At 41.6% G+C, this 12144-nt stretch overlaps 1 protein-coding gene across 1 annotated transcript in view; it reads left to right on the top strand.

Moving 5' to 3' along the window:
* Positions 1–12144, top strand: part of sgsm2 (small G protein signaling modulator 2) — a gene marked incomplete at both ends in the record, with an annotated part of 206273 nt that overhangs the window by 121360 nt on the left and 72769 nt on the right. The window contains one exon of the mRNA XM_080025143.1: positions 11401–11468. Within this exon, the coding sequence (XP_079881269.1) occupies positions 11401–11468 (68 nt within the window). The remainder of the gene's footprint in view (positions 1–11400; positions 11469–12144) is intronic.

Below are 12144 nucleotides of genomic sequence, written 5' to 3'. Positions count from 1 at the left end.
AACCTCTGAAAGCTCAATAAACTGGTTGCCATCCAGGCTACTGATTTCCAGTCCGGTTACAATGCGGGTGTTGACGATATATTTGTTACCCATTGTTCTCAATGAGATGCTTGCATTACGTCGACTCATGTTCAGTTGGTTGATCAGTGACTCTGTAGCGAAAGTCGCTGAGCTACCTGGATCCATAAATGCGTAGGTTGCCACTGCCTTGTTTCCCTTTTGTGCCTTGACACAGACTGGAATGATTGAAAGAATGCAGTCTTCCTTACCGGCCCCTGTGACACCAAAAGTTTCTGTCATCTGTACAAGGGCGCTTGATATGGATTGTTGATCGCAACTTTCCTTTGTTGTTTAATCTCTGGAGGCTTTAGTGTTCATGTGCAGCAGGGTAGGATGCGGCCGTGAGCATTCTCGGCATTGTGCCTTCTCCTTGCACCCGTTGCTCATGTGGCCGTGTTTCAAACATGCAAAAAACAAACCTTTGCTTCTTAAAAAGTCAATATTTTCCTTGTGTGGCTTGCCCTTTAATTTTCTGCAGACTGTGAGACTGTGATGCTCTTCTTTGCAATAAAGACAAAGCTTGCCATAGGAGTTCACTGAGACAGCTTGTGCATTTGGTGTCACTGGTTTGTCGTTCTCCATCTTGATTTGGGTTTCAGGGGAAACAACCGCTGTTGTAAACACCTTCCTTGGTTTGAATGTCTCTGTATGTTGTGGGTTCAGTTTCTGTCGCGCAGGGTCTCTCGTGCCTGCAGTGGGGTCTTTAATGTTTCCGTAAAGCGGGTGTAATATATATTTAACCTGCTTGTTGACAAAGTCGATAAAATCCTTAAACTTGACTCGTTTCTTTGTTTTTTCTTGTAGGTCACAGGCGGACTTTCTCCATGCTTCCTTGAGCCTGTATGGAAGCTTGTTGGCCAGTGCTTTTATGTTAGCTGTGTTGTCCAAGTCCTCCATGTAGCTTATATCTGCCATTGTGTTGGAGCAGCCTGTGAGGAACAATGCGAAGGACTGTAGTGCATCGCCGTCCTCTGGCTTGATCGTCTGCCAATCCAAAGCCTGCTTTATGTAGGCCTCGGCTATCTTGTAGTCGTCACCAAAAAACTCTTTTAGCATTTTCTTGGCTCTAGCATAACCTGCTGAAGGTTCCATGTGCATGCAGCTCTTAACCAACTCATGTGGTTGTCCACTAGTGTACTGCAGCAAAAATTTTAGCCGATCACGGTTGTCATCAGTGCGGCTTTCAATTCCATGTTCAATAGATCTGATAAAGGTGTTATACTGAAGCGGGTCGCCCTTGAATGTTGAAATGGTGAGATCAGGAAGTAAAGCTGCTTTGTGATACTTCACAAGTTACTCTGTGACGTTGGCTTGCTGAGACATGGCTTTGCAGAGGCTATCAAAAACTGGTTCGTTGTTGGAAACCACGTTCGGCGAAGGCGGGGCATTTTTCAGTGGTGCGGGCAGGAAGTGCTGCTTAACCCTGGGTGGAGATGAGACAAGCTGCAATGGTGGCTGAAAGCCAGTTGTCACATTCGTTTCTCCTTTTTGGTCATTAACTTCAACGCTGCTTATTTCCACTTGTGTGTTTTCGTATTTTTGCAAAACTTCCATTTTTGCATCTGATTCAGCGAGCGCTGTCTGCATTCCATGCATTTCCTTTCTAGCCTTCATAGCAGCCTCAAACTCTGCCTCTTGACATTTTTCTTCTGCTTGTAATTGAGCTTCCCTGCATCTTTTTTGCGCACGCCAATCTGCTTCTTCCTTTTCTAGGGCCAACTTCTCTCTTAAAGCTGCTGCCTTTGCCAACAATGATGCACGTTCCATTTCTGCCTTTATCCTGATCGTGGAAGATGAGGAGGCGCTGCTTCCACATTGGGATCCAGCTACACTTTGTTTGCGTTTAGTGGTCGATGTAGTCGAACGTTTCAATGATATAGACCTACTATCTGCATGCATCTCTTCCTTATCACACTCTTCAGCCTGCTCAGAGCATTTCATTACATACTTCATCCATTCCTCACCTTTCCAGAAGAAAGTGTTAATGGCTTCATTTTTAGGATCAAACCAAGTCCTTTGATCATACAGAAACTCATCCTCAGTCATGAGTGATTTCAAGCAAGAATTTTGGTCACAAAAATCCTGATGCAGATGATCAAAGTCAACGCGCAACTTATTTTTACAGTGTCGACATTGGCGTCATCTTCCATTAATTGCTGGATTTGATTTTCCATGCTAGTGAGCTGTGACAGCTTGTACCTGCGTGCATTTACTGCTTTAACTTTGTTTTCTTCCAAAGCCTTCTCAGTCATTTTTACAGGTTGTTTTGTAAGTTCCTGCTCATCCATTGTAAGAGTGTGTATTTATTTATGTTTACTCTTTAGTAGTAGGCTGATAATGTCCAAACACTTCTGACTATGCTTTACATCAAAAGACGTTCCTTTCCTTATTCGGATGACTGACGTCCCCAGATGGACGTTGAGATGAGTACACTCACACACACACATGCGGAGCCCCCGTGCTGTCCGAATGCTCTAGCTTAATTAACGAGGCAAAACTTACGGTTTCTTTTCTTTTCTTCTGGAAAATACCGTGCTGTCCTTGCCATGTTTCCTTTGTCCTTTATCCTTTCTTAGTCAGGCCGTTCCAAAATCCATGCATCCGTGTGAAGAGCGAGTTTTCTGACTAATAATGTAGGATCAATTGGTCTAAATTAGTGAAGCTCCAGCATGACGCTCCGTTTTTCCCTCGACACATATCTCATCCAATATCCAAAAGAAATCCACGGGACCACGACGTGACGTTTAAAGGAATACTTCACCCATACAGAACCGGCGTTCTATCATTATAAAATCGCTATTATAATATAAGGAAAGAGGTTTGTCTTGACTCAGTCTTCCCTTGGTCCAGCTGTCCTAAAAATCCACACCCCACATTTTACATATTTTGGGCAGTGTTACTCGAAACGCGTCACACTGCCCAAAAGGCTAGAAGCGCCAAGGACTACAGGCCACTACTTCCGCACAAGTTTATGCCCACCAATAAGGAATGAGGGGGGCGGGAGCTCACGGATGAGATGTAAACACAACGTCCGCCATGTTTCTCCCCCGCTTAGAGAGAAGCCGACTCCCGAGAAACTCCGACCATGATGGCACAAGGACATTTTCCATTTGTAACGCCTGAAGGGGATTTTTAATGTTAACTGCAGTGAACGGACATTCGTGTCTACCTGTATAAACCGGATTACAGCAAGGAAGAGAGGTGATAGTCATAAGGAGGAAGAGGAGAAGCTAGCTGTAGCTACACTAGCAGCTGCTCCAGCCGCTGTGCCTGGTGTGTTCCCGGCGTTCACTGTTAGAAACTTCTCCGTAGCTTTGCTCCACATTATGGACAGAGGGACCGTGGAGACATATTTCAGTTTTGAGACGGTGAACTGGAGGCGCCAGCCACAGGCCGCGGGGAGAGACGGACGTCAACCACAACACAGTAAGTTTTTATTTTTACTCATTCTCCGCCACACATCTTGCATTTGCGCCTGCCTTTCTTTTTTCCCCTGGCGCTTGTGTTAGCAGGTCAGAGCAGCTACACAGCGCTTCATTGATGGGAATTATCAAAGAAAAACTCATGTAACAGGCTGGTAAAAGCAGCGCTGCAGCAGTGAGACACTGATTGTGTGTGGGGGGGCTATATACACTGCACATACGTAGGATGTGACCCGGGCGTAAACACAGCACAAGTGTTATATCTTATTATTAAAGTTTTGAATCATGTTCTAAAATGTCTTATTGGCACTACGTTTTCCTGTGGTTGGTAACATGGGCAGCAAAGCCAACGTGAAGTAACCTTGCAGTTCTTTTTCATGTATGCGAGCTACTGCAGGCTAAAATGAGCTTGTCTTACTAATGTTTTGCTCAATGTTTTATAGACAATATAGCCGATTCATGCAGTTTCCTGGCGTGAATCATGCAAAGAGAGAGACCCAGCACCTGACCATGCACGTGATGAGCAGTACCGTGGCTATCAAGAAACAAGATCGAGCAGCTGTGACCAGAATGACCTGAACCAACACACTACACATTTTATTTTTATAAATAGTTGTTCATATTTTTGCGATTAAAACTTTGAACTCAAGTTGGTTGATGTGGTTTGTCTACTAACCAGAGTGCTGTTCAACTGGAGTACTATTAGAGAAATACAAATTTCTACTGGGGAAAAAGGTTGAGGACAATCTTCAGATGCTGAGCTACTGTATTCAATAAATAAGCAAATGTTTTTTTATGCTATCAATATAGAAATGTGACCTGAAGTACTTCATTTTAATATATTCTGGCTAGCTTTTGAAGCAACACTGATAGCTTAGTTATTTTTCTGGTGTATCTGTGTTTTTTCCTGTGATTCTGTCAGTATGATGAACCTACCTTGCATCCTTGTGATTGTATAACATTTACCTCATAGATTGTAGATTAAAAACAATATGACATACAGTAATCTGTGCATCAAAATCAGTTACTATTGTTCAGCCTCCAACCAACAAGTCTGTAGTGGTGAACATGGGTGTAGACCTTATAGGTCCATGGTGTACTGTAAACAGGAGTCCAAGGTAAGGTACAACAACATAAGATATTCTATTGTTTACAAAGCAAAATCTTGTGGCAAATCAATGCTATAGAAACCATGTAACACACGATGAGACAATTCTTAAAAGTAAAATGTCCAATATACGAACATGATAAAGATAAGATATAAAGGATGAGCTATGAACAAAACATTTTACAATAGGTCTAGAGGTGTGAGGACATAGTATTAGTATTGCTGCTGAATTTGATGTAGGGGGCTGTTATCCTCCCTGTGAAGCTCACTGCAGCCTCTTTGATGTGGGCACTGGTTGCAGTTGAGTGGGAGACAGCCATTGATCAACTTTAAACCCCACTATCAAAGCTGACATGGAGGGTGTAGACATCGGATTCTGAAAGTTCACCATAAAATACAACAGTTAGGACCATAAGTGAAACGTTAGCTTTGAGCACTCACTGAAAATGATAGCGGATGAACACTTTTTTCTTTAGTTGCTTTACAAACACACAAACGGTTGTTACATTAGTTTGTTTCTGAAACAATTTAGCAATCCCCCCCCCCCCCTGACAGCAGCTATAATTGCATACTGTGTGAACAGAAATGTATTCTAATAGGTTCAAAGTCTTACCTGTACGCGAGTGTGTTCTGCAGGAGGTGGTGCATTAGTATCTCTGTAGGACAGGGTCCCGGTCCGCATACCTCCCTCCCGTCCAGAGTTTCCTCTTCTTGCCCAGCGTATTTAGTTTCAGAGACCTCCGGTTTGAAGCTAGGCTAGTTTTGTTGATAGCGCGCAGCCTGTGGGTCTAGCTGCAGGCATTTGAAAAACTATCTTGAAACTGCAGCAAACTTAGCCGAGTGTGCGTTTCCTTCCCTCCATTTTACAGTGAAACCGGAAACTCATACTTAGAAAAAATCATTCATTGTGGAATCTAAATAGTGTCTGTATTTGTCGAGGTATCGCGCACAACTGTATTTGGAAGTTGTTGTTTACCAACTCTCATCAGAGTCAGACGAGACCTGGACGAGACAAGACTACAAGGGAAATGTGGGCAGGGCCTATGAGGACTGCGAGCGCAGTGCATTGTGGTAGTAGGAGGATTTCTGACTTTAGAGCTAGAGACAGCTAGCCTGGAAATCCAGACCCTGATATCTTGAACGATAGAGGGTCTGGCGACGATCAATTGTAATTTCCAACTCAAGGGGCGGCTCCTACTCGTGCATTTCAAATGCCACTGCACGCAGTTGGATAGCACTACAACCAATCAGAGCGATGCACAAGGCGACGTAAGCCCCTTTCGTTTAGCGAACAGGTGTTAAACTGTTAAATTAAACGTTTGCCGTTGTCGGTCGGCAAAATAACGGCTAAAGCACCCTTCAGACCCTGCGTCCATTGGAATGGACATGACATTTCTTTCTCTAAACCAATAGATTCTCTGTAATTGGATGATGTCAGCACTGCTGGTTACTGATTGGATCCTGATTATCCAATCAAAATCATGTAATGACTTTTAGCATGCTCTGAGAGAGTGACAGACATCTGACAAGACAACTATGGCTGAGCCGATCCAGAGAGGGAAGAGCAGTGTTTCCCCCAGGTTCATACCTGCCGCCACTGCTATATTTTTCCCGCCGCCGCTATAAAAATCATTTGCATATCAATTACATTTTATTTTTATTTTTTATTTTTTTGCTGCATGCTGTGTCATATCCGCACGTTGCCCACGCTCCCAACGGGTGGACACTCGCGCAGTTTACCGCTAGGAATGTCTGCTGAAAGTTCTACAGCTCAGCATTTTTAAGCCATGAAGTGATGAACTTGCAACAAAGTAAAAGATGTCAGTTTTCTAGAGGACTTTAAATAGGCCAATCTATGTGGCTAAATAGCATGCTAATATTGATTTTTGATTGTGTCAATTGTCTAAGAATGAAGCCTAATATTATCTGGTTATGTGTTATGTATGGGCAGAGATTTGTGTCGGTAGAACTTGAATTTGAATTGATCGACTTGAATATGAATTGATCAACCTGCATTTGAATTATTGATACTTGAATTCGAATTTATACACTTGAATATGAATTATCCATTTGAATTTGAATTAATTATACTTGAATCTGAATTTTCTCTACTTGAATCTGAATCAGTTAATACAAGTTCAAAATTCAAGTTTTCAAATTCAAGTAGAAAAAATTCAAATTCAAGTAGAAAAAATTCAGATTCAAGTAGAGATGTGCACATCCGGGTTCTTTGAGGAAGAGCAATCGAGTGTCGAGTGAAGTCTCCAACTCAAATATGTACATATATTTCAGGGTGTTGTGCATCCCTGGCAATAAAATCTTTGGATCTGGAATAAACTGTTGAAGAAATATAGCTTTCGGAAAAAAAGTTGTCTTGTTGCACAACTTGCCCCCGGTGTGGTGTAAGTTGTGCGGTTGGAGAGAATACCATGGGGTAAATTGTGCCATTGCTATATATCTCATAAACTGTAATGCAAGACAAATCCATTAGACAATCACTTATTTAAGGTGTATTTAAAGTAAATAAAGTAAAAAGTTGACAAAGATTGAAGGGCAATTTTCTTAAACAAGGCCTAGCAGATCTAATGGTTTTACCTGCAAAGCTCACAATGAAAAAGTCACCATCATCATCTTTCTGGCCATCTGAACTCTCATCAGTGGTGTCGTTAAGTGGAATTGAGATGTCACTCTCTTCTGAGCTACTGTAGACAATCACTTTCTTTTGGTGACCAGCGTATACAGCCATGCCACTGGCACAACTCTCAGAAATGTACTTTGCACTAGTTGCTCCGTGCTTGTGGAACCAACTGCCACCTGACAAATGTGATTCCCTCTACATTTCTGCCTTTAAATCAAGGCTCAAAACCCATATGTACACCCTGGTGTTTCCTCCCCATTAATTATCTTACCTCTGCACTACTATCTGTGTTTATGTGGATGTATGTGCTTTACATCATCTTTCTGGCCATCTGAACTCTCATCAGTGGTGTCGTTAAGTGGAATTGAGATGTCACTCTCTTCTGAGCTATTGTAGACAATCACTTTCTTTTGGTGACCAGCGTATACAGCCATGCCACTGGCACAACTCTCAGAAATGTACTTTGCACTAGTTGCTCCGTGCTTGTGGAACCAACTGCCACCTGACAAATGTGATTCCCTCTACATTTCTGCCTTTAAATCAAGGCTCAAAACCCATATGTACACCCTGGTGTTTCCTCCCCATTAATTATCTTACCTCTGCACTACTATCTGTGTTTATGTGGATGTATGTGCTTTACATCATCTTTCTGGCCATCTGAACTCTCATCAGTGGTGTCGTTAAGTGGAATTGAGATGTCACTCTCTTCTGAGCTACTGTAGACAATCACTTTCTTTTGGTGACCAACGTATACAGCCATGCCACTGGCACAACTCTCAGAAATGTACTTTGCACTAGTTGCTCCGTGCTTGTGGAACCAACTGCCACCTGACAAATGTGATTCCCTCTACATTTCTGCCTTTAAATCAAGGCTCAAAACCCATATGTACACCCTGGTGTTTCCTCCCCATTAATTATCTTACCTCTGCACTACTATCTGTGTTTATGTGGATGTATGTGCTTTACGTCTTTTATTTTGGTTATTGTTATTTTACCTTCATTGTTTACCTACTGAATGCACTATGTACAGCACTTTGGACAGTGCAAACTGTCATAAATGTGCTTTTATAAATACATTTTACTTACTTACTTACTTATAACTCACCTAGGCCCTTTGGCACAAATCACCCCAATCCCAGAAATTTGGAGAATAAGCATGATGCAGCAATTTAGGGCTGACATCGTGCTAACTGTATAGACTCAAAATGTAGCATACCAAAGCACTAAAACATGTGTCAAATATTTTCAAACTTGTCTATAAGTGTTCAGACACAATAATCAAAAAACCTTGATCATGGAAATTTTACTTTGAAAGGCAAAACACCGTTTTTTGAGCTTAAATGTGCTTATATCTTATTCCTTGTGTCTCCCTTCTTTACAGGATGAGTCAAATGGATGGCTCTTCTTAAATATGTGGTCACATTTCCAATTTCTTCCACGGTTTTCTAGAAACAAGGGGTGGCACAACTTCCAAAATGCACAACTTAGGCCACTCTCCCCTACCATTACCATGCATTGCTTCTAATTGTATTACTGGGTGGGCAGGACAGCCTGCCTCCAAGTTACCCACCCGCTTATAGTGGTCACTGGTCAGCAGAGCCGGCCCGAGGCATAAGCGAAATAAGCGGTTGTCTCGACTGGATGGCAATTTTTTATTTATTTTTTAGTTTGTTTGTATCAACATCATATTATGTAAATGTAAATTATCATACAATAATAGGAATACAATGTTTTGGTAGATAGTTAATAGCTTAATAATTTAATCAGTTCATCTGGGAGGTATTCCGAGGTTAACTGATCACGTCACGTTCACGTCCATGGCATGCACAGTGTGTGTTGAGTTTATTTAAAAATATTTTAAAATGGGGCTGCCCTCAATTGCCCATGCACTGTGTATAGTCTATAGCCTATTTCAGCCTCGTCTGTGGAAAAAAAGATAACTGGACAACAGAGTTCTTCTGCTTCGTTCCTCTCACTGCACTTAAATTAATTCATTATATTACAGAAAAATATATGTCCCGTAAAAGAAAAAGAGCTCCAAGCCCATCCCAGAGGACCCTGCATAATATTTTATTTCAAATTTCTATTTCTATGGAAAATCCATGTGTCTTTCTACAATAGCTTCTAATTCATCCGACCCAGGGTCTCCAAATTATTTGTTCACACAAAATTCCTCAGATTTAGCCTCTTAATTTTCCTCTCAAAGTGCACCAGATTCATGCATTTCACTTTAAAAAGGTAAAAAAACATCTCCCGGAGGGAGGCATACCCCCGGACCCCCCTAGCAGGGTCGTGACCTCGGATGGCTACTATTTTCACCCAGCTGGACATCGGAGGCAATAGTGGAAAGACTATATATCTATATAGTGTGTATAGTATATAGCTCTGGACTACCACCATCCAGGTTGCCCAGTCGCAAAGCTTTCTCTTCTATCAGCTCAGGCTGCCTACAGTTAAAGCAGCTACGAGTAACATTTAAATATCTTTAAAACAGCCTCATGTTTCCTCTGATAGTCATAAATTACCTTTAACAGCAAACGAGACCATCAGTGCAAAGAAAGACGTTTTTTCATCAAAAAAAAGAGAATGAAATGAAGAAAAGCTAAAAGGGAGAGTGATATAGGCTACAGGCGGGAGGAGGACATTGCCAAGCAACGTCTACACAATGTCATGGGAGCGAACTAGACTGCAGTGTTTACTCCTAAATGAATGAGCGGTACTAACACAAAGTTTGCTTTGCTTCACCATCATCAGATTACCATTATTCATCTGAAATAGTCATTATTTACAACAACATAAACACATTACCTCATCGTGATCCATACTAACTCCCGTCTCTCGTTCATTCGCTTTCTGTGAGGACACAGAGTCTTTCAGCTCCGTGAGACTAGTTAGGTGACACTGCTGCATCAACTCATTGTAATCGGGTGTGTGCGACACTGACTGGCATTAGTTGATACGGTGTCACTAACCATTCTCACGGAGCCGAAAAGAGTCCTCACACTTTCAACACATGGACATGCACTATATTGCGCGGCGCCCTAACCATTTGACACTCGCACGCCTGGCACGAGCTAGAAAACGGCTTTACGACAGCGGGCGTCGTAAAAATACTACTGCTTTTGTCCAAAGGAGCCGCCAACGGACAAAATTACTCTTAGTGGCTTTAATACTGCGACTAAAAAAAAGATACATTATGTTGTATATAATGTATCTTATATGTTATTCATAAACATTTTGGAAAAAAAACATGCAAGAATCAAATCTCCCACACAGCAATACTCAACGTTTATTTGCATATTGTGTTCTACACAATTCACAGTAAATGTGCCAAAAATCAGACGCAGAGATCTTACAAGGGCAAAAATAAATCAGCCCAGTGTGCCCACCTAAAATTTCTACCAGCCCACCCTTATCTAACTGTCTAGAACTGGGCCTGATTGTAGCGCTCTGCAGCCCTTCATTGAACAACCTGCCTTCTGCTACAGCCAAATATGTCACATTTTGACTCATCCGTACAGAGCACTTGCTGCCATTTTTCTCCCAGTTCCTATGTTTTGGTGGATAGTTGAGTTGCTTGACCTTGTTTCCAAATGTTTTTTTCATCTGCTGCACTAAGTTTCCTTGGTCGACCACTGCGACTACGATCCTCTACGTTGCCCGTTTCTTTGTGCTTCATCAAAAGAGCAGCACATCTTGAAACCCCAGTCTGCTTTGAAATCTTTGTCTTGGAGAGAACTTGCTTATCCAGTATAACTCGCTCACTTAGCGTTTTTTTAAATTGATAAAAATAAAAAACAAAACTTTTTTTAAAGCATTCTTAGTTTACACATTTTTTTCAAACCTGCCTAAAACTTTTTGCACAGTACTGTATCTAATATATAATTTTAAACAGACATTTTATTTTATTTTATACACATAATTGGTTACCAGGAGGATCCATAATGCAGCCATTAGTTTTGAGTCAAAGAGGCTGATTTGATAATGCATATATCTATCATCCAAAACTGAAATCTACTCATTTCAAGCCTGTGTATAACCTCCTTGAATCTATATTTTGCCTTTTTATTTGGAGATTGATGAAAGGCTTGTTCAAACAAATGAAACAAAATATAAGGCAGCAGGACTCCTCATTATAAACCAGTTCTTCCCTCTGATTCACTTTTTTCCAGTAAATACTATGAGAGGGAAGCTCTGATGCATGACACAGTCTTCGGGCCCATCTTGGCTGCCCTACTGGGTGAGTATCTTACACTGTGCTTCAACGTTAAAGAACAAATGTCCCTGTATTCATGTAAATCAACCTTTTAGGTAAAACATCTTTTATATGAAGTTCATCATACAAATGACAACAAATTCAAACACTTTCAGAATTGTTTTGAAGACCATACCATTTGAAGCCCCCTTACCCGACAGTCAGCAGGGCGGTTTTCATTTTAATATTTTAATAATAAAAAAAAAATACTTAAATCCATGAACGAAAATAAAATGTATTTGCAGTCCCTACAGAATGAGCTCCACCTCACCCAGCCACAAACCTGTCTTTACAATAATGCTTGAGTATGATCATCATCTTATATATAATAGAGTGTGTAGCAAGGGAGCTGAAGGCAGGGAGACAGAAATACACAGACAGACATGAAGGAACAGATAACAAACGTCTCAGCAGACTTAACCAGTGGAGACAAGTTGAACGGTGTGAACACTGGTTGAGGGAAAAGACATCCCCATGCTCTTAACACTGACTATAGAGGTAAGGAGGTGCAGATGAGGCATAAAGCAGCAGGTGAGGACTGACGAAGAATAGGCCACATTTGTGCAGAGCGCCAACCCTGAGGCCACCTGCTGGACAAGGGAGGGATGGCTGGGACAAAGACACACATAACTGCGGTACAATTTTAGATTGGCAGGCAAAA

Source organism: Ammodytes marinus (assembly GCF_949987685.1).
Source record: "Ammodytes marinus genome assembly, chromosome: 3".
NCBI classification, from domain to species: domain Eukaryota; kingdom Metazoa; phylum Chordata; class Actinopteri; order Uranoscopiformes; family Ammodytidae; genus Ammodytes; species Ammodytes marinus.
The sequence above is the reverse complement of the archived record's forward strand: the minus strand, read 5'-3'. Positions and strand labels throughout refer to the sequence as shown.